The sequence below is a fragment of the Lissotriton helveticus genome, chromosome 3_1 (assembly GCF_964261635.1).
Source record: "Lissotriton helveticus chromosome 3_1, aLisHel1.1, whole genome shotgun sequence".
Classification (NCBI taxonomy): domain Eukaryota; kingdom Metazoa; phylum Chordata; class Amphibia; order Caudata; family Salamandridae; genus Lissotriton; species Lissotriton helveticus.
In genome coordinates, this window is record NC_136061.1 from 21215603 (window position 1) to 21242249 (window position 26647).

The following is a 26647-nucleotide window of genomic DNA, read 5'->3' on the forward strand; positions in this document are numbered from 1 at the left end:
GTAATGTATCAAACTACAACTGTCATCTTAAATATGTACAGCAAACTACAGCTGTAATCTTAAATATATCCCAAACTAGAGCTCTAATCTTAAATGTATACTATATATGCAATCAAATATATTAAAAAAAACAGTATCTCGAGTGTATCAGAAATTACAGCTGAGATTATACATTCATTACAAGCTGGAGCAGTTTCCTTATATAATAGGTTTGACCTTGATGTTTACAAATATCTGGACCTGCTACATGATCTAGAAACAGGTAAGACTCATTTTCCATGAACAAAGGGAGAGCTTATTGCATCATCAGAGGCGGAGAGTTGACCCGGACAAACAGCCTTTTAATGTAGTCAGATGTTTGAAATGTTCAACCATTACTGAAGAGAACCCTGTAGATAATCATTATTTGTAATAAATGAAGTCAGACTAAAGACAATAATTTATTAAAGCATCATGTAAAGCCAGTTACAAATCAAAAACAAATGAAAGCAGCAATACAAGAGAAATACATTCACACCTGGGGTGGAGCTGCCCGCAGCAACCCAAGAGCAGGGAACGCATACCTGGAGCGAGGGGGGATGGGCGCGGGGGGTTTATTCAACGAGGGACCAGTGTATACGACCAAAGACAGGGAAAGGACCCCCCACCTCACTCCTCTTTCATTTGTGCACCTAACAAACACCTCCTTCACCTCTCGCCCTTGGTGAAGGAGACAAATAGAAGGCATCATATATAAGACTTGGTACTAAGGCGTCGTAAGGCTACCGGAAGCTTGTAAGCTTTGAAAATATACTAACCATAATGTAAGTGAGGTGCCTATGGATGCTGCTAAGATAATGAGGGCGTATACTGTCCTGGCAGTGAAGCAGATGTGCGCGACAGAGGTTCAGGCAGGGTCTGTGACACTATGTCTTGTGGGTTCTAGAACAGGTACCGTAAAGCCTTAGTGGCTAATAGGGTTTCCACAACTGTCTAATGGAGGAAGAGCGGCTGATAATCTGAGGGGCTAAACTACTTTTCTTGTAGAGAAAGGATTTCAACACATCCTTTTCTGTTGCAAAGAGAGGAATGTACATTTCTGGAGGCAAGAGAGCTTCACACATCTCCTTTGCGGAGATGGAAGTATCAGTGCTGGGTGAAACAGGGACCGCAAACCTTTATAGTGGGCAGAATGATCCAACCAGCCTCAGGGCGCTCTGCCCAAGCACCTCTGGGAACCGAAAGATGAATCCCAGAGGAGTATCCCCCTCCCACACCTCTGGTGCCCAGAAGGAGTTACCCTTGATCGGTAGCGAGGCAGACCTACCAGCTGGGAGGAATGATGCATCCTAGTAGAGTGTTGGCCAAGCTCCCCTCTGGCAGTAGACGGATGGAACCTTGCCTGGGGGAGAGCCGACCACGCGCCTCTATAGTAGATAAAAGGTGTGGAACACACGCCTCTTTACTAGATAAAAGGTGTGGAACACACGCTTCTTTACTAGATAAAAGGTGTGGAACACACGCCTCTTTACTAGATAAAAGGTGTGGAACACACGCCTCTTTACTAGATAAAAGGTATGGAACACACGCCTCTTTACTAGATAAAAGGTGTGGAACACACGCCTCTTTACTAGATAAAAGGTATGGAACACACGCCTCTTTACTAGATAAAAGGTGTGGAACACATGCCTCTTTACTAGATAAAAGGTGTGGAACACACGCCTCTTTACTAGATAAAAGGTGTGGAACACATGCCTCTTTACTAGATAAAAGGTGTGGAACACACGCCTCTTTACTAGATAAAAGGTGCAGACCACACGCCTCTTTAGTAGTTAGAAGGGTGCGGACCATACGCCTCATAGGTTGCATTTCTTCCTGGATATTTGAGGACTATGTGCAGGACATGAAAATCTCTCTCCTGAAATGTGTCAACGTCTGTGGGGATATTCGGGAGCCTAGCTTTCTGTGGTGTCCAGAGAGCAGCAGGTCTCTGTGATGGACATGGGTGTACAATTCTCTGACACAGAAGGCGATTGATGGATGGATGTGGTACAGTGAGCATAGCGGTAGATAAAAGGGGACTCTACAAACCTTCACCGTTCCCATTAACACTTCCTCCTTCCGGGAATATCTCACTTCAATGAGTAAACAATAAATAACATGATTATGTTCAACAAGAATGGGTCCATGAAGTATACCTGCAGTGCCACTGCAATAAAATCTCTTTCTCTTGACATTTGGTAAAAAGCCCTGAGATGGTGTCTGGAGACTTGCACATCCTGTGAGTCATTGGAAGCATGAAAATTGCATCAATGTCTAGGGGAAGAGCGGATATGGAGTGAAAGAGTTAAATTGTCTTTGAAGCAGCGAAAGCAATCACCCCCTTGAGTGTCTGTCACTTGCTCATACTGTCGTCTTCCGCGGTCTTGAACCCATCGTTCATGAATTTACCATGCACACTTTCTTCAACGGGGCACCTCTAATCTCTCGCCAAACACTGTACCAGAGCAGTAAATTCAGCTGTCGTCCCATGAAATGCGCTCGGTGTCAAAACCTACAATGTTTAGGTGCCGCACTGTCCAATGTGGGGGTAGGGCTCAGAGACTGGGGCAAGTCCATCATCCCATGACATCTATCACCCTTTTTTGAGTCAACAGTCAGAAATTATTTTCTTCACTTTATCTCAAAAGCAATTCAGAAATTCAGAATGCAGTTATTTGTCCACCTTCTCGGAACATCTGTAAGACACTTGTTGAATGTCAAAGTCACCATGGCCAGGATGACCTCGCCTCAGTGCTTCTTGAAGACCGATAACACCGCCGAGTGACGGAGTTGGCTTCAAGATTGAATCAACTTCTGTTCCAAGCACCAGCAAGGACAGGGTATCCGCTGCTGCTCCTCTGTGGAGATAGGAGTTCCATGACTCATGTCACGTCAATGACACATACGTGGCCAGTGGGGGCCTTGGCCAAGTGGCTCTCATCATCTTTGGACATTGGATGTACCAGTAGTCTATAGTATGTACCTTCAGCAAAGACTGTCGTGACACGAATACCACACATGTACGCATCGAGGACATACGAGGCTCTGCCTCGTCCCATTCGTACAAAAAGATGTGCCAAAAATCCACTGTTGGTAAGGTACCTCCAACCTATAACACCGACGTAACCGCTTCTCTGGGGATGCTCTGCCGGTCATGTCTCACTGTCGTCTGAACCTTTGAGGTATGGATTCATTCAGACATACCCACGTTGAGAGACCAAGGCAACCCAGCAGGGCTCTTTCAAGCAGATGTGGCAACAGAGCCTTTTGCCATGTCGATGAAATGCAGCTTTTTTTTAATACTTAAACATATTTTCTGTTTGAAAACCTAAATGTCCCATCCCAAATCAACTGTTGGCATTTGCTTTATTAAGGCCTCCGATCATCTGATCCAGGTTCCTGCACGGCTGTCTTGGCTGACACCAGACTTAACACTGCACCGTTTCTTCACGATCATGTTGATATAAGCTCTCATAATCTTTATGATTTCTCCCACCTAAAAAAAGAAGAAATTAAAAAGAATTAGCATATTTCTTCATTGGAGAACATGATCTTTCTGTCCTGCTTCACTGCAACATCTCTGAGGGGTAGCAAGGCTGGGAAGGTATGCATGCCAAGGTAGCAAGGCTGAGAGCATAGATTCCACCAGCCTCCATAGCACCTGTGATAAAGGACCAGACATATAACGGTCCTACAGTGACACCTAGGGGACAGCAGGAGTTCCAGACTGTACGAGGCACTACAACATCGCCATCTAAAGACAAGTGGGAGTATGGCACATGCAAACCGTTGCAGAACGACACCTAGGGGAATGTCAGAGTATAGCAATGGTTTAGGTACTAAAGTGAGAATGCAGACAGCTAACGATTACACTACATAGACAATATGGAACTGACGCACATATCACTTCATCGGTCACATAACCAATAAACAGGACTGTATGAATGACCACCAGCAGACCGCACTAAAGGCAGACCGGCAACACAGAGGCCTGTGGTTTCCAGGTGCCTATTTAAAGCCTACACTGACCAAAGACCTAATGGGGGGAAAGTTAATTAGGCTTAAAACAAACTGGTAAAAAAGCTGCGCATGATCTGGAAAGGAATCCCAGATCAGGAAGTAAAAGAAACAGGGTACAAATGAATGAACGCTTAATTTATAATTAAAATAGTAATTAAAGCTAGTGGAGGAGTTTAGAGAAGTTGCTTAAAAAATAGGAATTGTAAGGGTTGATAAAAAAATGCAGTTACGGTTCGGGAAGTGCATTGAAGGAAGGGAGTAGGTAACTGCAGGGAAGGTAGGGAGCGAAGAGAGTGTGGGTAGTATGGGAAAGAAGGGAGTGTAGGGAAGGGATGGATCTAAGAAAGGGAAGGAGCTAAGGGAGTGCAGGGAGCTAAGTAACTGCAGAGAGATGGAGGGAAGGGAGAGAGCTGAGAAACGGAGGGAAACAAATTAGGAGAGTGTTGGAAGGGAGGGAGCTTAGAAAGGTAAAGAACTAAGGGGTACAGTACAGAAAGGAAAGATCTAAGGGGGGGGCGTAATAGTATGCTGTACCTACTATACCGGACACATATGTCACGGGCCGTGTTGGTATGCCGCACATGCTGTCCCGCCCACATATATCACGGACAGTGACGGTACACTGCACCGGCTGTACAAGGGGTTTCAGAGGCGGTGATGGGACTCTTTATTGTACGTCAGACCTATAGAGCTGGAGGGAGTCCAGACCTCTTTTAAAATGGAAGGTTGAAGCGTAATTTAGACGCCAGTCAGTGGGATTGGTTGGTCATTCATCCAACCGAGAGTGCATTTCCTTATTCCTCAATTTGTGGAGTTACTTATGAGCACCTGGGTTCCCTTAGACTATCTTGGACCCTTTAGCCTCCTACAATCAATGTAAATGTAAATGTAAATGTAGCCGTACTTGTAAAGCGCACTGATACTCCTGGCGCTGTACTGATACCGCTAGGGAACCCTTCCTGGTTTTTCCCCGTGAAATGTCCACTCCTGGGCATCCCCAGGGTGCAACCAGTCATCCCTAGCGCTGTAGGGGGCCGTTGTGGAGACTAAGCAAGCTATTGCCCAGAGTTGCAGCGTGGGACTCATGCTTAGAGTAGGCACCGAGGCGAAAAATCAGGTCCGAGAAATTATGAGCCCAAGATCCGCCAAGACCAGCCAAGGCGGGAATTGAACCCTGGTCCGGGCCAGACCTCTGCATCAGGGTCTGACGCTCTAACCATTGAGCCACACTTCTCCCATCAATCAAGTCCCAATTGTCATACAGTCCTAAAGAGAACTCCGCATTCCCAATGAGTACGAAATGTTGTCAACATCACAGCACACTAATTGTTATAAACTAGAAGGAATTGCCATTATATCACGTGTGTGCATTAGATGGTTGTTGAATGTGTTCTCTCTGCTCTGGGACACTGAGCTCTCTATTTTATATGCATTGCTTCTTCATCATATATCTGTGTAGTGGCTGATTATATATATATTTACTGTGGTCAGTACAATTGTTTAGCGATTGCACATACCATTGATAAATTAAAATTTCAGGAAACAAATCACAGGGCGATGTGGTTAGTTTCTACTTTGATGTGGTTTTCGGTCTTCTTTATTTTGAATGAGTCCTCTGAATATAACTTTGACAACTTACGAAAGTATGTGCTTAAAAACACAGGTGAACGACTGTTTTTGTTTATTATTGGAACCACAGGGCACACGCGTCATGCTCTGTCGAGCCACCCCTTATCAATGTAGAGCATGTGAACTCTGTTCAGGAAGATCCCTCACAGTCATACGTGTTAAGTCTGGAGACAACTACCATGTTTCGTAGTTCGTCCTCCACTCATAGTGCACAGACCATCTACTCACGCAGGGAACCTGCTCAACCTGACCTAGGACACCTCAGAGGAGGGGGTCATGGAAAGAAGAGAGAACTTAGGGTGCAGGAAATCATGGAGTTGGTCTTGCACCACTGCATGAACTTGTGCAAAATAACTTTATCACAGCGTAAACAAGCACAAACGTACGTTTTTACAGAGACATTAAACACGATCTGTCGTCTTTGGAAGATGAAAATGCATCTTTGAGATTTCTGTTTCATGAAAGGTTTCTGTAGAAGACTTTCACTATGTGTAATGGGAAAATAAAAGTGAGACCTTGGCTCAATTTCTCTATTAATATGAAAGTTTGTTTAGCCTAGATTTTGATATAAAAATACAAAAAGATAATGAGGCCAAGTGAGTCTCTCCACAAAGAAGTCCCTTGTCTCACGTTCTACAGGTTTGATGTATAGTTGATTTATATTCTGAAATCTCTTCTACAACCGCTTTATATCAGATTAAGATTCTGTTCTAAATGTAGGGCTTGTGCCACGTGTTGCCCGAGCACGCGCCCCAGGCGTATGTAACGCTCCATACAGGCATGGACCGCGTATGGTCTCAGCACCAAAGTCACATTTAAAATCAAATCATAACCCAGCGAATGAAATAAAAGGAAACGTTTCCATTGAGGACAAACGTTCATACATTGAGCTCTACGTCGACCAAACCTGTGCGCGCTGCAATGAAGCAGGAACACAGAAGGGAATAAAGAAGTTTTTGGAGGAAATGTATTTTCTGTAGGATGAACATCATGGCTTTAAACAAAAATGAACAGGCCGCCTCACGGGTGCTCTACAGATCTACTAGTTGATTTATCGAGCCTGCCTTGCATCGATGGGGCTTTTTATGTAGACGACAGTTTGGCAAAAGATGGGTCTTTTTCGCCTTCTGAGAGGTGCTGATAATCTTTAATCAATAAAATTGATAAAAGAAGGCTGAAAACATTCCGCCACCATCTTGAAGCTGTCTCTTCCCCCACACATTCAACCTGCCTAGGGCGTCTCGGAGTATCTGCCAGATGTATATTCTTACACCATGTCTCTAGTCTAGACCCTATCTTGTGATCATACCAAACATCATGGTTTCCTAGTGCAAAGGTAAGGTGAACTGAGCATCTCTGCAGCCATCTCAAGAGCATCAGACCTTCCCACGTACAAGGCGTAATGAAACCAACCCCTGTCCTGAGGCCTTCCTAGGGCGTCCTGGTATGAGCCTCTTGGGGACATCAACGGAGTCTAAGCCCATCCTGTGTGCGTCATGAAACCACCATGTCCAAACACGTACCTGGGGAGTCTCAAAGTACATCTCCCTTTCGTCCACCGTGATCTTGAAGGCGTTGGGTTGTGGTGCCCCGAAGAAGACAATGTGCTCATACTGGAAGGTTTCCAACGGCTTTGGGTCTCCTCGTTTGTAGACCGACACGTGTTCTGCGCTGACCACCAGCCACAGGTCATTGGGAAATCCACCCTCTTTGTACTGAAAAACATAAAAAAAAAAAACAGGCATGACGAGAGAAGGAAGGCAAGCGGTCCACGGCGACTGGTGAGGCTAGACCACAGATGGACCAGGCGTTGTTTACCAGTTGTGGAAGGTGTGAATATTTAGAGAACCAAACAATGTATTCAGGAAGAAGCTTCAGCACTCACAAATGGGGACTAACAAGGCAATCTATCCACTAACAACAAACATTCTTGAACACTTTACACCTCACTCACTCAATAACACCTTCAATAAGAACAGACATAAGACAGTGGACTAGTGGTACTGATGTCTCCTCGTGCATGGAATCCTTACCTCTACATCAAAGAGCGTGGATCCGTACCCCGGCCATTCCTTCACTATGGTCATGTACTTGACCATCGCCTGGTGCTGGGCCATCCCTTGGAGCCGCTTCCATTTCTCGGCCACGCTGACGCGTGCAGCGGCCAGCTCCTCCTTCACCCACATCTCCAGCATCTGCTCTTCTTCCACCCGCTGCTTCTTCATGGAGCCCGCCTTGAAGCCGCGCTTCAGCGTCCCCTCCAGGAAGCTGGTCCTTCTCCTCTCCAGGGTGTGGCCGGAGGACAGTGTGCTGCTGCTCTTGGTGGACTGCAGTATCTTGGCCTTCAGACGTGTCACGGGGTAGACGTTCTCCAGGCTCCAGGAGACCTTGTTGTAGTCGCAGTGCAGGTACTGGAGCCGCAGGGCCGCCAGGTGCTGCAACGTCTCCTCCGGAGCGGGGAAGTGTCCACTGACGAGACTTTCATGAGCCTAAAAGAAGTCAGGAAGGACATTCAGTAATGTACATTGTTCACGAGGAGTCGGAGGATAGATTTAGACTAAACCTTGGCTTAAGCAAGATCTGGGATGATATGTAAAATTATATTTGGAGAACATACTGAATCTAAAATACTCTCTCTTCTTGTGAAACATGAATAGGCAAGGCTTGGAATAAAAACAGTAAATTAACCTAATCCTTCAAGCAGTAAGAAGTCGGTTTTAGCAGAATGTAGGAGCTTACATTTTTGTTATCTTACGTATTGTTAATATGTGCAGTCTATATTCCTGTGTGCGTATTTTTTTAGTATACATATGTCCGTTCTGTAATGGCCTGGCATGCATAGCATTGCATCATAAGTTACTATTGGCTGGTAGCCAGGAGGTGGAAGTGTGGGAACGCCAGCACAAGGGCCAGCTTATGGAAATCCTCTGGGTTTTCCACTACCTCCTTTCACAGTTTTGCGAGACATTCGTGCTGGGCATGAAAACGGTCTAAATATTCAATTGCCCCAGTGAGGTGAGGGTTATTAAATGTAATATGGGGATAGGTTAATCAAATCAAATCAAATCAACTCAGGTGTTTGTTAAGCGTAACTACTCACCAGTAAATGTCTCAAGGCGCGGGGGGTGGGGAGGGGTGGGGTGTTCGCAGGTTCCAGTCCATCAAGGAGGGGGTCTGTCGAAGAGCCAGGTTTTGAGGTTCCTTGCGAAGATGGGGAGCGATGATATCTGTCTGAAGTGGAGCGGATGGTCGTTCCAGGCTCTGGCCGCGCGGAAGGAGAAGGAGCGGCCTCTCAATCTGGTCTTTCTGGTGCAGAGGACCACGGCGTAGGAGAGCTGGGCTGATCGAGGTCCTTTGGGGTGCGTGGAATTTGAGTCGGCTGTTCAGGTATGCTGGTCTGGTGTCGTGGAGTGCCTAGTGAGCGTGGGATAGCATCTTGAAGGTGACTCTGGCCTCAATGGGGAGCCAGTGGAGTGTGCGCAGGTGCTGGGAATGTGGGAGTGTCTTGGCAGGTTTCGGACCAGTCTTGCGGCAGCGTTTTGGATGTTCTGTAGCTTGCGGGTGAGGTTTTTGTTTATTCCGGCATAGAGTGTGTTGCCGTAGTCGAGCCTGCTGGTGACCAGGGCGTGAGTGACGGTCTTTTGTGTTCAAGGGGGATCCATTTGAAGGTCTTAAGTAGGAGGCAGGGGGTGTGGAAGCAGGAGGACGAGACGGAGTTTAACTGGCGGTCCATTTTGAGCTCAGAGTCCAGGATGATTCCCAGGTTGCGTGCGTGGTCCGTGGGGTAGTCGGGCTTCCTAGGGCGGGGAGCCACCAGGTGTCTTTCTAGGCATCTGGGTTTGGGCCCATGACGAGTACTTCCGTTATGTTGGTGTTTAGTTGTAGGCAGCTGTTTTTCATCCATTTGGCAACCGCTTTCATGCCTTCTCGAAAGTTATGTCTGGCAGTGTTGGGTTAGTTGGATAGGGAGAGGACGGGTTGGTTTCATCTGCGTATAACACAATGTGGAGTCCGTAGGTTCTGACGATGGGGGCCAGAAGAGCCATGGAGACGTTGAAGAGCGTACGGCTGAGGGAGGACCCCTGGGGGACTCAACAGGTGGTAGGTGTAGGGTCCGAGTGGAAAGGGGGGGGGGGGAAGTCTGACCCGCTATGTTCTGCCGGAGAGGAAGGAGCGGATCCAGTCGAGGGCCTTGTCTTGGATCCCTGCGCCATGGAGTCTGAATATTAGGGTGCGGTGAGAGACTGTCGGACGCCGCTGAGAGATCGAGGAGGATGAGGGCTGCTGTTTCTCCTTTGTCCAGTAAGGTACGGGTGTCGTCTGTTGTGGCGAGGAGGGCAGTGTCCGTACTGTGTTTTATTCTGAATCCAGATTGGGAGGAGTCGAGGATGTTGTGCTCTTCGATGAATGTGAGTTGGCTATTGATGGCTTTCTCGATTACTTTCATTGGGAACGGGAGCAGAGAGATGGGTCTGTAGTTTTTGAGGTCGGTAGGGTCCGCCTAGGGTTTCTTCAGGAGGGGGTTGATCTCAGCATGTTTCCAGTCGTCAGGGAACGAGGCCGTTGCCAGGGAGTGATTGCAGGTGTGGCAGAGCATGGGTGCGATGGCGTCAGCAGCTCTGTTGAAAATGTGGTGGGGGCAGGAGTCCGTGGGGTCCCCGGAGTGGATTGACTTCATTGTCTTCCGTGTGTCTGCGGTGGTGAGGGCTGTCCAGTTGTCGATCACTGGCTTCAGGGTGTTGGGGGTGGTTGGTGAGGGTTCAGTGTGTTGGTTGTCTTCATCGAAGTTGTCATAGATGCTCTTGATTTTGTGGTGGAAAAAGGTGCTGAGTTTGTCGCAGAGGACTTGTGAGGGAGGGATGTCCGTAGACTCGCTGGTGGGTTGGGCGAACTCCTTGATGTTGAAGAGTTCTTTGCTCTTGTGTGCATGTGTGGAGTTTCTGTCTTCAATAGCTTTTTTCCTTGTTTTTCTGATGAGTTGGTGGTAGGCGTTGGTGGCGGCTCTGAAGTTGTTGTGGGCTTCTGTGGATTTGGTGTTCCTCCAGGCCTTTTCGAGGCGGCGGCAAGTGCGTCTGGACTCTCGAAGTTCGGTAGTGAACCATCTACAAGTATAAGTAATATGTTCAGGATTTGCGAGACATTGCTATGAACTAAAGAACAGCCGTGCTCTTCTGAAACGGATGTATTTCTTCTCTGTGAAGTAAATATTTCTATTCGCCTCTTTTGTTGTGTGAAGGAAGGTGACCAGGTCTCTTCTGGCCCGAGTGGAGGCTCGGGGTATGTGATGACGAGCAGAGGTGCAGACACGTCTTGGACTGTTTTGGGTTTGAATTGTGGATGAGAAATCGGGCTCAGGGTTGTCTTTAAATGGCACGGTCTCTACTGCATGCTCTATGTATCTTTACTTGGGCACCACTGCTCTGGTTCTAATTTCTACTATCTGATATTATGTGTGCACTCTGATGTGCCGTCCCATCTGCACACTGTAGTACTTGGAGCGGTGTACATACCACTCTCTTGTGCTAGGTTTAGGTTTATTACCTATTGACGTCTGTGATACGCACCGACGTCCCTGGGGCCCGTCCACCTCACAGAAACATACAGATAAATGAATGCAAAGATTTCTAGGTGTTGTCTTTATCGTGCATTTACCAACAGCGCCTAGACACCTGCTCGCTTAGTCAAGGGAGGAAGAGGTGCAGGGGTTCAGTCTGGGGGCAGCGGGGGGGGCTGTCCCACCAGGTAGGAGTCAGAACAATGAGTGGATTATTTAACAGTAATCTTAAAACTCCTGATCCTTTCCTTGTTTCATTACTTACTAAAATGACTACAGGAGCCAAAGGCTTCCTGTTCCAATGGGGGGGGGCTTTTATTTCAAAATGTAAGCCTGTTTACAGTCTGGCAACTTGGATTAGAGAACTAAAGCTCCAGGTCTCCCCAAAGTTTAATACCTTAGAACTCCCCTCCACAACTCCAACACATCACTAATGCTAATATCTTAAGATCTAATGAATAAATCACACCAAACCAAGCAAAGGCGCTTCCATGAGTGAAGTTCTAGTTCCACGCAAACTTTGTAAGTCCGTTCAAGGTTCATTCAGCAGCAGACAGCTCAGATCCCTGTGGGTTTAAAACGGGAAACGCTGCGGTTTCAATCACCCCATTAAGTGTTCGTCCTCTTGACGGATTTGTAGCAAACTCAAACTTTAAGAGTAGGGTGAGCATCAGAAGGGCCTATCAGGGTTCTGCAGATCTGTGGATCACCACCAACTTTAGGTCAAAATGAACTATTTTCTGTCCTTCCACTTAACTTGGTGTTTCCGTTGTCAGGAAAGCATGAACCCTGAGACTCCTGCACTGCACTTGCTGTGCAGACAGACGGACAACCTTCATGCAGATTCATTAAGGGTCACCAACGCTATTAGAGCATGAACATGGTTTTGCCCGCGGCAGATGGATGTGCACAAAAGTTGTTGCTGCCACGTAAGACTTAACAAGCTAAATGTCTGTCAGACCTCATGTCCATCTGTCCAATGGCGAGTTGCAGGCAAATCAAAAATACATCTTTTCAACTGCCATGCAATCTATGAAACGTAAGCACTTAATTCCCAAAGTGGAACACTTTAAAATGTGAAATTCTCTAAGACTATTGAACGGATTTGCACCAAACGAATCACAGGCATTTGTTCGAGTGAGGTCCTGTTTACATGCCAAGTTTGGAGAAAGTCAGTTCAATCATTGCTTTCTGCATTGAGGAGCAAAGAGTCCTATCAAAGTTCAAATCTGATACTTCCCTTTTGGAACCCCACTCTTTTGTTGCACCCTTTTAGCAGGTCTGCATGAAACTAGCTATGAAGAACCCAAAATGGATGTACTTATTTTTTTAAGGATATATGCTGATTTGTTTAACGGTGCAGAAGTCAATAAAAAAACAAAAAATTGCTTTTCACGTTAAGTCCTGATCTAATCATAACTACACATAATCCATTCCTAAAGTGTCCCACACGTCCATCTGTCTTATGTGCAGTCCCCCTTGTTCATGAAGCTTCTGCTACAATAAATAAAGTTGTTTCTCAAGTGTTCGGCTACAAGGCAGCAAGCCCTTCGGAGCATCTCACTTCTCCTCGGAGCAACTACTCCCAGACTGGTTCGTCCTGAAGCTTGGAACGGGATTGCGTAATGTACAGCCCCGGCAACCTAGGGCCGGATTATGATCTTGGAAGACAGGGTTACTCCACCACAAACGTGACGGATATGTCGCCTGACAAATTACAATTCCATTATATCCTATGGTACTTGTAGTACGGCGGACGGGATATCGATGCATTTGTGAAATTGTAACACAACTGCCAAGACCGTAATCAAGCCCTTCGTGTTCCGAGCAGGGTCAGATGAGGAGGGCCTCGGAGGTAAAGTTTTACAACCATATGGCCAGTCCGGCCAGCAGGTGTGGGTGTTTGTGGTGGAGGGTACAGACGTTCAGTATGTAGTTCACCAGACGGAGAGGGATGTGTCAAGAGAAGGAGAGTAATAAGAGCGGTAAAATGCAAAGTCCAAGCCCTAGAAACAGGTGCGGTGGGAGGACTTGCGGGCAAAGTTTGAGGGGGCAACACGGAGGTTGTAAGAAAGGTGCCATGAGTCCTGGTTGGGACCTTGGAGTAGAGATCACGGAACGTGCCGTGAAGCTCAGTTGATAAGCTGCAGATCTGAGGTCGGGTGGAAAACTGGGCTGTGAGGTCCAGTTAATGCAATGGAGTCACAATGTCTCGTTAAGAAGTGGGTCTGTGAGGTTTAGAAGATAAGCGGTCTTTGTGAGAGTCATTTGATAGTCAAAACATTAGGAGGGGTACACCCTAGAGACATGGCGATGTCTCTGAAGTCAGACAGGCGGTGCACACAAAAAAGGAAAAAATTCTCCTTTTTAAGAAGACCTCTCACTCACCAACCTAGTTGGTGACATGCTTCATCATCGGGGTCCCACCCAAACAGCCGAGTGCCGATCGCATGTGCTGCGACACCTGATTAAAGTGGAGCGGGTATTTTATGATTGTGTGGAAAAAGTGAATGAATGAAAAATTGGCCAGTTTTAACTCCTTCGCGGGAACGATTTATTCTGGAGCAAACTGAACAATATTAAAAAAGGGGATTCTGGCGATACCGTGTTAGGTATAATTGACCCTCAGTATCTTTATGTGATAGTTGGTGAATTAAAAAACGGTCTACATGTTTCAACCTCTAGGTGGAGAATGCCAGGTTTTCGTCAGGACCAGTGAAAGTGACCAGGGCGGTCTACACACGCTAAGGTGTACCCAACCCTTGGTCAATGTGCAACCCAACCGTCTACTCACAGTTAGGTGATCCCTTTCTCAATTCTTGAAAGAGAGTGATTTAAAAAGCAAAATCGCGTGCCTCATGTACGCCAGGGTCAAGGTGCTGGTGTTATGCACTATTGCATGAGGACCAAAGCACCCACTATTTCGCCTATGTCACGACCCGCATCGGCATCCCTTGGAACCCCTTGCATGCGCAGCGAATTTTCGTGCTGTGTGGGTCATTTACATGGTGGTCGGGATTCTGACGGCCCCCGGCCGTTGTGAGCACATGCCCACTGTGACGCATGATGGCCGGGGGCCGTCATGAGCATGCAAAGGGTTAATAAGACTGGCTATAGGATGCAGGTAATACGTTGTGCTGCGCAGATCACTGGATAAGTTACCACTCTAACATCAGATTAGTAAGTTAACCTGTGATTCTGGTCAATGCATTGGGCTGTGGGGTGCAGCTAACAGGAGATGCTATAAAGGGGAGGCTGGAAAAGGCTTAGGTTGCACCAGGTTCAGCAGATTTGTTCAGGGGTGAAAGAAGGGAGCAGAATGTCAGCAGAGAGGATGTAGCATTACGGTTCGAGTGGCTGCCCTTGAAGCTGGGGAAGCGGGTTCGAGTCTCGTCAGGGACGCTCAACATCCTGGGCAAATTCCGGGCAAATCACTTAATCTCCCCGTGCCAAACAAAGAAATTAATGTGTCCATCTGTAACGCAACTGATGCTCATGTAAAGCGCTCTGATAACCAATATCTTAGGGTCAAGTTCACACTATATAAAACTCTTTTAAAAAAAAATGTCCAATGAATTTACTCATGTCTCAGTTTCCGTAGTTTTATAATGTGACACAGACAGAGACTATCTTGGAGTTCTGGTCACGCTCAATAAAATCATGCTCTGTTATAGGAAGTAAGCCCCTCCATGGTCCTTGCACCTTCCACCCCAAGGGTCCATTTTTTTTTTAAAAACAATTTTTATTGATAATACAAGTGAACAATGGACATTTTCAAGGTATACATTGTACTTATCAATCGTGCATAGTTAATATGAAGACATGTGGTGGACACGTTATATGATCGCAAGGGAACACAAATATCACAACCAGTATATCTAATCATCATAAGCTTTCCAATCCTGGATAATCCCGTCTCCCCTTCCTAACAATCTGAATCAGTATCACTTTCCAACTGGGGTGGTTCACAAATATTTCCTCTATACTCATTCCAGGCTCCCCAAATTGTCCCCCACTTTCGCGGACATTTCCGATTTAAATATACTGCCTTTTCGGCAACCATCGCAGAGTCTAAATCCGTGCTCCAGTCTCTGAGAAGGGTCCATTTTTAAATGGTCTGGTAGCCTTGCCACTCCCATCAAGAACAGCAAGAGCAGCCTGACACCACCGAACAACCATCAGTATGAGTGCACTCACCTGCTCAAACATGAAGGCGAACTCCACCCCTTCCTTCGGAACATTCTCGATGTCCAGGAAGCAATAGAGCTTGAAGTAAAGCTTCCACTGGCCCTCCTCCGCCCCCTCCTCAGTGCCGGCGAACCTGTAGAGCAGAGGAAGAGAATCAGTGTTAGTAAACAACGGGAAGGGTAGAATGATGGTAGACAGCCCACAGTCATAGCAACCAGTGTCAGTGGAAGGAGAGCCGGAGACAGCAGCCCCACAGTGCACGGCCAGCGTTCCACTCACTATTTTAAACCCTACACCCCCTAATGAGCGCTCCGGTCTGCCGCCAGCAGAAACTTTGCTGTTCCCAAATAAAATAAAAAATAGATGGGGCGGGAGGAGTTTTTTTCACAACCAGAGTTAGGCTGTGGTGCTCCCTTCCCCTAACTCTCAAGAAAGATTCAAACTTGCTTGGATTCAGGAAAGGTCTGGAAACCTGGCTATTCAATCAGTACCCCCCCCCCATGCTTCTACACTGTCTCATGCTGTTCTCAGAAGTTAGTGCTTAGTCATCTCAGGGGATTAGTAGTGCTTTCAAGGGGAAGGAGGGGAGGAGATAACAGCCCCACAGTCATAGTAGCCAATGTGAGCAGAAGAAGAGGTGTGGACAACAGGTACACAGCCTTATTAACCAGAGTGAGCGGAAGTAGAGGTGGCAATAAACTAAAGGCATGTAGAGGTGGCAAAGGTAGTGGTATGAAAAGTTAAGAGGAGATGAGAGGTGATAGTGTGTGGATATGAGGAGAAGGTAAGGTAAAGGAAATGTGAGCTGCAAAGAGGTGAAGAACAGAACGCTGCAGACGAGGAGAATACAGAGAGTGGAGAGAGTGACAGGGAGGAGAGAACCGAGACAGAGAGGAGTAGGGGAGAGGTTTCATGAAGAGCAGATGATGTAATGAGGAGAGACAGGGAAAGCATAGGATGGGAGGGTAGAGTGAATGTGAGGAAAGAAGGGACTAGAGGCAGGAAACAGGAGAGGGGAGCAGATATTGGAAAAGGTGGTGAGGAGAGTAGTGAGGGCAGAGGGAGGAGCTAAGAGGATGGATTGAGGATGTGAGGGAGAGAGAAGTGAGGGTTTGAGAAGTATGTGGGGAGGTGTCAGTAGATGAGAGGTAAGGAGAGAGAGAGAAAGAGAGAGAGAGAGAGAGAGAGAAATAGTAAAAGGAGAGACCTGATAATGTCGGAGAGCAATAATGCGAGGAAGAGGAACCATTAAAAGGGACCAGGCCTGGAGGAAGATCCTTCTCCTACCTCGCTGCCAAAACCTGGAACCCCTGCCTCTCCACCTCAGGCTAGCCCCATCGCTAACCTAATTCAGGAAGGATCTCAAGACCTGTCTCTTGGACTGAACCTCAGCGCCCTGTAGGACCTGCAGCCTCCCTTCCCCACCAGCACCGTGAGACCCCAGTGGGTGAGTAGTCGCACTTAACAAATACTAATTGATTGATTAAAGAACAGTTGTGATGAGGACGAGAGATTGGAGTCCAATGAGGAGAAGGAGAGGCTTTGAGAAGACGATAGCCGCAAGAAAGAACAGCTCTTGGGCCCGCGATGTCGAGGAGTGTGCACCCAACTGCTTCACGCACCTCTCAAACTTGGCCAGAACATCGGCAACGATCACCCGGCTCTCGATGGCCTTGTCCACAAGCTTGTTTCGCTCAAATAGTGCAAACATGTTTCGACTGTCCTCCATAGCGAGTCCGCGGATCAACTTCTCCACCACCTGTGTAATAACAAAGATCGTTATCACGCCATCATCATCAACACAATGACCATCATCCTCAACTAAAACAAAACAGAAAAGGAACCCCAGAGAAATACAATAAAGGAGTAATCGAAAAGATAATCATTTAGTCTGGATGAAGCCACTGCTGGACGGAGAGGCACATCCAGCACTCACAAAAGAATACAGGGCAACATTTATGGGTCAAAACCTAGATAGTGTCAGTTCACCTTAAACCTGGACATGATTCTGCACAACAAAACAAAACACCATTTGTGCATAAAATGCAGCACTGCATAAACACCAGCACAATAAATGAAGAGTTCGCGCCGCCATCCTTCGTTGAGAGGATGGTATCCCAGAATTTACCGCGATCTGTGGCCTCGGATACGCGTTTCTTGTACAAATAGAATAGTTCTAGGAGACGTTCGAGGTTTGGGAATGCATGAAGTATTGTGGGATTTAAAAAAACCAGAATATAGCAATATTCAGATAAGCTGTGTGTAGTTTATCACTCACAGTGCGAGTAAGGACTTGATGCTGTACATCCAACAGTGTGAGTGCCTTGGCTCGAGTGATCACCCCCATGGAGAGTGATAAACAGACCATAGGGAAGTTGTTCTTCGTAATAATATATTAAGCAGAATCAACCATGGGAGGTAACGAAGGAGGGAACAGAGAACATCGGGGGCACTTTATGGGTCTGCCATAAGAAATTCAGTTTCAAAACAATAAGATGAACCACAGGTTATTTGTGATGAACCTCTTTATGGCACAAAATTCCTCTAAGCACGACTACCCCTCAGGACCCCTGTGGACTGCCTCCCGGTCTCATTACACCCTTCGATTGACTGATGCACAAGGCAGGCCCATCTTACCTCCCCGGCTGTGGTATGGGAGTTGATGCTGATCTTACAGGAGCCGCCACCATGACAATAAACGGTTGTCGTCATTTCCTGCCGCGTGATGAGAGCCGAGATCTCCTCCTGCGATGGGACGAACTCACGAGCTTTGGTCTTCTTCAAGGAATCTGTAATGAACTGGGCGAACTTGTCTACTGGTGAACCAGGGAAGTGCTCCTTCACTCTTTACAGAAGAGAGAGAAAATAGGTTACAAAAATGAAGAGAAAAGAGAATTCCTCGTTTTTATAAGACTGCAAAGTGGATGCCAACCCCCAAACCCGCTCTCCTCCCCCCGAACACAAGAAACTCCCTCCCTCCCTCTCCGCACTCCCGAGCACTGAACTCCCCTGCTCCACACTGACCACCGGCCTATGCTCTCCCCTCCATTGCCATCCTGTAGCCCCTCACCACCCATCCCTCTGGCGCAACGGGTCAGACTCAGCACCATCGATCGAGGCTGTGTGCGTTGATTCATTGGTGCACGACCACCCTTCTGATAAAGGGGGGCCCAGGTTCATCACTCACGCTCACTCTCTGGAAACACTGGGGGCACCAGAAAACTGATCCCACGGACATTAGGCACAGAATAGATGTCCTTCCTGGTGGCAGAGCAGCTTTCATTGTTGGGTTTCTCCAACTCCCCCTGTCTCCATCCCCACTGCCCCATCTAGACGTCTTTTATTGTAATACTCTACCAGGCCAGCTCCTCACCACCACATTCACACATTCATCCAGTGTGGCGTCTTGATCCATTTGTATCTAGTCATTCCTGGCCCTCGTCTTTGAGCTCTTTCTTCCCTCTCCAGATCTTCACTGGCACCGCTCATCTTCATTACTGTTCCCACCAGGGCTTCATCTCCTTCATATTCTATTGCCCCTTCAACATTTTTCTTGACTTTTCTCAAACACTGTCAATCGCAGCCATATTCTCCCAGATCCTCACTTTGTCCCATCTCCTTCACTGGTCTCGGCAAGTCTACAAGTAAACAACCTCGAATACCCTTCTGAAGCCCTCCTGCAATTGTAGCCTTCAACATTCCTCCCCCAATCCCATTCTCCAGTCCTGCCTCCACCATCCTTCCTAAGATCTTCTTCAGGTCTGCTTTCTCCCCTCCAGCCTCATCTCTTTGATTGTCCGGCCTCCATCACTAATCTCAAACTCTCTCTCACTCGACCACAAACCCATCAAGTGTTCTAATCTGCTTCGTCTCCATCACTCGTCCATAACCTCCCTTTGACCTGTCTCCATCACATGTTCAACTCTCTTTAACGGCATATTCACCACGACTCATTGTAACACATCATCAGGTTTCATCTCCCCGCCTTCCTCTTGAATCTCATCTAATGTCTTTTCCAATCCTCGAGTACACACTAGAGTGTAGCCAAATGATTGGTTGAAAATACCACAGCTCACCAAACAAAAGCGCTCTCCTACTGGGTGACATTTAAGAATTTGGGCCACATGTACAACCCTATTTTGCAAACGTAAACGAATTTGTGACCAGTTTGTGCATGCAAAATCTAATAGGACCATGTACAATCCCTATTTATTGAGTCGCAATTTTTTTTGCAACTCGCTAAATAGGAATTGCAAGTTGCTATTAGGAAGCGGCGTCCAAGGGCGTCCCTTCCTATAGCGACTCTCTACCCTATGTAAGAATGTTTTGTGACCGCGATTGAGGTCGCAAAACACTCGCAATTTACTGTCCTCTTCAACAGGGTGGTAAAGCACTCGCAAATGGAAAGGGGTTCCCAGGGGACCCCTTTCCCATCGTGAAACCCGGGGGAAATATTTTTTGGGGCAGGCATTGGTACCAGGGGCCACCACTGCCTGCCCTTAAAAAATGAAACGAAAACGTTTCATTTTTCTTTTCTTAAATGCATCCAGTTATCCTTTAAGGAAACAGGGCTGCATTAAAAAACTGCTTTATTTAAAAGCAGTCCCAGACATGGAGGTCTGCTGAGCCCAGCAGGCCAGCATCCCTGGGAGGGCCAGCCATTCCCAATGGGGTCACAAATTGCAAGTGCTTCATTAATATGCATCAGGCATGCAATTTGCGACCCCAATAGGAATCGGTAACAGTGTCTCGGACACTGTCGTACATGGCATTTAGTGATTCACAAATTGCGACTCCAATTGAGCACAATTTGCGAGTCGCTGAATGTAATTGTCGTTCATCTGGCCCTCAATATCCCATCCTGCTCAGATTATCTCTTTTTCGAATCTTTGAGCCACCACCTCCACAATCCCACTTTTGTTTTTTCTACGTCACATCTCATTCTTATACTCTTTGGAAAACTACGTCTGTGGATTTTGCAAAATTTCAGTTAATAGGTGTAGGCAGCTGGCTCTGACTATACTATACCAAAGTGAGGTATAGTGTGTACAGAATCCAGTGGAACCCCAGAGGCAGAGTTAGATAGAACCCTCTCTATTGGTGGTAGTGTGGTCGAGCAGTAAGGCAGTATCAGAGGACAGTGTTAAGCATTAATTGTACACACTCAGTCAGCAAATGAATTCACACACTCAAGAACTAACTCTAGGCCAATTGTTTTTGTACAAAAATATTCTTTTAGTTCTTTTATTCCCTGAACCAAGCAAGCCTGGCAGAGGTAAATCATAAACACTTTGTAGTAAATATACAGTTGTAATACAGTTTGTCAGTTGTATATGCACTTTGTTTTGACTCACAGTATTGTTACTTAGAAATGCAAGGCTTTGTAAATACAGCACATATACATTGTATAGGATTTGTAGTAAAATTACAGGTAAGTTACTTTTGGGATTGCTTTGCTTACACAGTGTAGTATACCTGGATACTACACTGGGACATTTCCTGTAAACAGGTACGTCAAATCGTTTTTTTTTATTGAGTATAATTTTAAAGAATTTCGTTTTCCAACCCCACACTTAGAAACTTTTCATAGAAAAAACAGTCAATGTTATCCTATGGAGGAAAACACCGGAATGTAGCTGATGTCGAAAGTAGTTTATTCGATGTCGATGATGTTTGTATAAAGTTTTTGCGCTTCGAAGTTGCTGAAAAGTCTTTTCTAGCCGGAGCGGAAAACTTTCATCCGAACCCAGTGGCGGAAAAAAACAATCTAAGGATGGAGTCGATGCCCATGCAGTATTGTCCAAGGGAGGAGTCACCTATCTTGTGACTACAAAGACTTCTTCCAAGAAGACAACAACCTGCAATAATCCGAGCCCAACACCAGGTGGCGATCTAATGCACAGTATATGATCTGCAGCTCATATGCCTCGAACATAGTGTTATTGGTTCAAAAATAAGTACTTTATTGTGGGAGTTGGTGTTCTGGGGTTAGACTCATGGGTCCCCCAGGGTCAAGGATGCGCTCTTATTACACCCTCAGCGGCACTAGGGCGGCCGGGTGCAGAGTGCTGAGGCCCAATATTATCCAGTTGGGTTAGGGAGCCTCCGGTTGGTGGCTGCTGACGAGCTGGCCGCTGGGTGTGGGAGCAAAGCTCCTGGACTATAGCTCAGGGCAAACGGGGGTTTAGTCCAGCACAAGCGTTGCACCCTCAGCGGCACTAGGGCAGCCGGGTACAGAATGCTGTTTTGGCGTCGAAATCCCTGTAGCTTTCAATGGCGAGTCTCTGTTTTGCAAAAGCACTGCAGGCTCGCGGACGATGGTCTTCTGGGCGTGACCACCACTTGGAGAGGTAAGTTGGGATGTTGGGGGTTGGTTAGGCACTGTCGGTTGGGCCACTCAAGAACGTGGGCATCGGGTGCAAAGGTGCCTTTTAGGGTCAGATCTTCTTACCAACTACTGGTCGCTGTCGGGGGAACCTACCGGTTTGAGGCTGCAGGCGTCGGCTGGAAGCTTGAGGCAGGTCAGGGGTCACCGGATCTTGGGTCAGAATCGCCGGGGAGACCTCTGCTTGGTGTTGGGCCACTTGAACTTGGGCAGTGGGCACCGGGTGCAGAGTGAGGCAGATTTGCGGATCCTTGCGGAGATGGAGTCTGGTGTTTGAACAAATACGTTCACAGGAGACAGTCTTTGGGATTGTAGGCAGGCAGGTCTTCCGGAGTTTTTGAGGTTGCTGGCTGCAGGCCACGCCAGGATTTTGCTGAAGCCGGTTCGAGGTGGGGACAGGCCGGGAGGGCTGAGGCCAAGTAAGTGGGTGTCCTCTTGTTAGCTGCAGCACGGCTGTTCGGTCCTTTTTTTCTTGCAGGTTCTTGTCTGAGGAAGCAAGGTTCAGGGGTGCCCCTAAATACTAGTTGGAGGGGGGCATAAGCCTTTCCCTGGTTGGCTGGGTCCCCCCATCTGCAAGATGGCAGGGACTGAGAGTTGTGCTTCACCCCCCCCCCACCTGAGGGGTGGAGTTGGCAGGGGTAGGCAACCTCTCTTCCTCACTTGTTTTTCCCGCCGGCTCTCCCGTCCAAAGTGGGGGTCAGAACCAGTGGGGACCAGTTGCTGAAAGCATCAAGTGGCCTGGGGAAGCTCACAAAGGCGGCAAGCCTTTGAAGTTTCCTCTTCGTGAACCCTGCTCATCCTGGGGAGGAGGCTTGGCACCTCGTCCTGGGATGTGCATTGTTTGAGGCCTCAGAGAGCAGCAAGCTCTCAACCCAGGGGTCCAGAAACATGTCTGGTGGTGGCAGCCGGTGAGCAGACACTCAGCCTGGATAGTAGTGGTAGGTCCGTTTTCAGGGGGCATCTCTAAGATATCCTCTGTGTGCATTTTTCATTAAATCCCACGCTGGCATCAGTGTGGGTTTAATATGCTGAGAGGTTTGACACCAAACTTCTCAGTTTTCATTGTAGCCATTTTGGTGCTGTGGAGTTTGTAACGACGACCTCCCAGCACCATACACTCTTAATGGCAGCACTGCACTTACAATGTCTAAGAATGGACTTAGACACTGTAGTGGTACAGGGATCGTGCACCTGTACTGTCACCACTGGCATAGGGCACCCGGCTAGAGGGGTGTCTTACCTAGGCTTCAGGCAGTGGGTAGTAGGCATGGCACGCAGGGATGTGTACAATGAATTCAAAAAGGGGTAACCAAGTGCACTACTGTTTCCACTGGTTTATTCACTATCCAATATTAGTCAGAATTTAAACTTTAGCGTGCAACCCAGAAACACAGCCTGCTTTATTTAAAAGCAGTCCCAGACAGAGGTCTGCTGAGCCCAGCAGGCCACCATACCTGGGAGGACCTGCCATTCCCAATGGGGTTGCAAATTGCGATTCCTCATAAATATTGATGAGGCATACAATTTGCGACCCCACTGGGAATCGCAAACAGTGTCTAAGACACTGTTGTACATGGCATTTAGCAACTCGCAAATTGCGACTCGCAATTGAGTGCAATTTGTGAGTCGCTACATGACATGGTCGTACATCTGGCCCCTGGTGCTCCTGCAAAGGGGACCATCTAGTTGTGTTTTCAAAGCTGGAACAAGAGAGCTCCCTTGATATGGCTGTGGAGGCCTGGAAAAGGTTCTCATTCAGGGTTGAATGTTCACTGCAGCCAGTCAAGCAATACAATGGAACGTGCGGACACAGAATGCATAGTTTTCACTCAATGATGTGCCTACAGAGTAAATCATTAGGCACAATTGATGTCATGTATTGAACAAAAGGAAGCTAAGCCATGTAGTCAGGTGTGACCGTGCTCACAAGAGCAGCAAACATCATTAATTAACAAACAACATCTGACAGAACAATACACAAACTTCGACCACCGTTCTGACATGCCTTAAACCTGGGTTAAGCCATGCTCGCAAAAGCCCCTTCCTTCCTGACAAGACACCTACAAATCCAGAAAAGCACATGCGAATCTAAAGCCCCAATACCAACACATCTGACGCAGGCCATTATAAGGCTACAGTGGAACCTCAAAAGAACACTACTTTAAGCTACCTCAATAAAATGCTACAAGCAAAGCACCCCCCAAGAATACCTCCTCTGCCCACACACACTGAACGTTGACCCACACAGACAACTACAAATAACCACACCCACCAAACACTAACTCACAGACACCTATAACAATTTTCCTGCCTATTGAAAACTGTACAGGAACATCAATTACAACACAACTAACAATTATAATCAGACTCAACTCTGCGGTGGAACCTTCTTAACTGAGCATTGTAAGCGCCCAGACTCGAAAGCACTGCAAGGACAGACTAATGACAGGATGTGTACGATGTTAATGACATCATTGACTTGTGACGTGCGCAAGCTTCAGGTCTCTGCTGGCATCACTTTTGCATGACACCTCAGCACAATGCTTCTAACCTTAGGTGGCAAAGAAGGTTCTTGTGCTCCTAGTATTCTTGTTCACTTGCGTCATCCTAAAATAAGCTAGTGGGGCACATCTCACCCGCTGCCTCTCTTCCAGTAACGGATCACATCTATCAGTGGGAATATGGACATCTCTGATCTGGTAATAAAATCGTCTGTGAGTAAAGGCGGTGGCCAGTACAACAACTGCCTAATCTTTCCAAACTTACCACTGCCCCCGTCTGCCACAGCACTGTGTGCTGCAAGCGGTGGGGTTGTGTAGATGTGGCCGCACTAACCCATGGTGCCCACGGACACTGTCCAACCGCATTAGCTTCCAGCTGAGAGACGGTGGGAATGCAGAAGACTGAGAAGAGGAGCGAGGGTGTGGAGATCTTTTGCACTGCTGAGAAACAAGCTGCACAGTTGCGCTCTATAAATGTGCCATACAATACAATACATACAATACAACGGGATCCGCAATCCAACATCCCTCAACCAGGGATCTGCGCTGTCCCCACTGCTCTTCAACATCTGTTTATACCCTTTGAATGTATCATTGGCACAGCTGGATTGCCAACTCTAACTATGCAGATCACACCCAGCTGGTCTTACGGATTGAGAGTTCCACGCAGGCGCAGCTGAACATACACAATACTCTGCGGTTCACTGAGAACTGGATGACAGCGAACTCTCTGAAAGTGAATCCAGACAAGACTGAGGCTCCACTATCACCATGAAGGGGAATCCATGGATGGATGGTTCATGGCCCTGGGAGTTCGGTCCTGCCCCAGACTCCGTGCCAGGAGTGAAAAGTCTTGGTATCAAGCTGGATAGGAACCTATCGATGGGGGGCAGGTGGCGGCAGAGTGGGAGCTGCACAGGTCTCCTGAGGCAGCTCCGGATATTGGCTCCAATTCTCTCTTTCACAACTATGTGAACAGTGGTGGCAACAATGATCTTGTCATGGTTGGATTATGGCAATGCCTTGTAAACCGGTCACCCCAATAAGTTGTTCATTAAACTCCAGGTGGTTATGAATGATGCAGTGTTGGACCTGGGCCTCTTGGCAGGGTCATCCCTAAACTTTTTGCCTTCCTCCAATACTCTCTCTGACCTGTTTTTGTTGGTTTAATGACTCTGGGCACTTTACCACTGCTGACCAGTGCTAAAGTGCATATGCTCTCCCTGTTGTAAAGTGTACATGTGATTGATGTCCATGATTGGTTCATTGGATTTACTGTTAGTCCCCAGTAAAGTGCACCAGGAGTGCCAGGGCTGGTAAATGCCAATACTGCTAGTGGGCCTGCAGCGCTGGTTGCACCACCCACAGAAGCAACCTTAAAATGTGTCTAGGGTCTGCCATTGCAGAACCTGCGTGCAGTCTGGTACTGTCATGCTGGCTGGGCAAGTGCACACACTTGCCAGCCCCTAAACCTTCCCTTAACTTCATATTAGTCACCCCTATGGTAGGCCTGAGGGCAGGGTGCATTGTAAGTGTAAGGTAGGACATGCTCTGATGTGTGTGGCATGTCCTAATAGTGAATTACTGCCAAATTCGTTTTTCACTATTGTAAGGCTACCAGTTCCCTTTAGGCCAGATGGGCTGCTGGAATTATTACACTCTATAATCCCAGCAGGCTCAGGGAACATGGTAGAATTTAATGTTTAGTATGCCTGAACTCAGAATAATAAAATACTTCTTTTAGTAAAGTTTATTTTAATATCCTGTGTTTGCAAATGCTACTTTTAGAAAGCTAGCATTTGCTTGTCTAACCATTTCAGCCCGCCTCTGCTTTTGTGTGTATCTGACTGTCTGAGTTGTGTGAGTGACAGGGCTGGGAGTTGACAGGTGGTGAATAGCAGGATGATACCTTAGTGGGGGGTGGGAGTTTCCCTGAATGATGCATCAGGCTGTGCTCTGCCTCCACAATGCTGGCTCCGCCCTCCTGGGGAGCGACTGATGACTCAGCCTGCACCTGGCCCAGGAAGGACCGAAGCTTGTCAACAAAGTGCTCAGGCTGCCCCTGTCCTCACAATGCTGGCTCCGCCCCCCTGGGGAGCGGCTGATGCGCCTGCCCTCACACTGAATGCAGAAGCAGAAGTACCCACCACAAGTGCTCAGGAGCTGAGAGCAGTTAGGCAAAGGCCCCCCTGGCCTGTAAGAACAAAAGAAACTGGGTATAAAAGTAGGAGCCCTGCTCCTTGTAAATTAGATCCTGTTTGCGCTACAGAAGAAACTCTGCCCGAAGAGAAGGACCTGGAAGGACTACAAGGAGGAGTGCTGTCTCTGGCCTGTGTCTGATGCCTTGCT

General features: G+C 47.3%; 1 protein-coding gene across 1 annotated transcript in view; it reads right to left on the reverse strand.

Annotated features, from left to right (window-relative positions):
* Nucleotides 1–427: 427 nt before the first annotated feature.
* The window catches only part of LOC144822056 (unconventional myosin-X-like), a 618454-nt gene continuing 592234 nt past the window's right edge, over nt 428–26647 (reverse strand). Inside the window, exons 35-40 of the mRNA XM_078679130.1 lie at nt 18050–18257; nt 17035–17171; nt 15422–15545; nt 7704–8159; nt 7194–7385; nt 428–3517 (exon numbers count right to left, since the gene is read on the reverse strand). Coding sequence (XP_078535256.1) covers nt 3404–3517; nt 7194–7385; nt 7704–8159; nt 15422–15545; nt 17035–17171; nt 18050–18257 — 1231 coding nt within the window. The 3' untranslated portion in view covers nt 428–3403. The remainder of the gene's footprint in view (nt 3518–7193; nt 7386–7703; nt 8160–15421; nt 15546–17034; nt 17172–18049; nt 18258–26647) is intronic.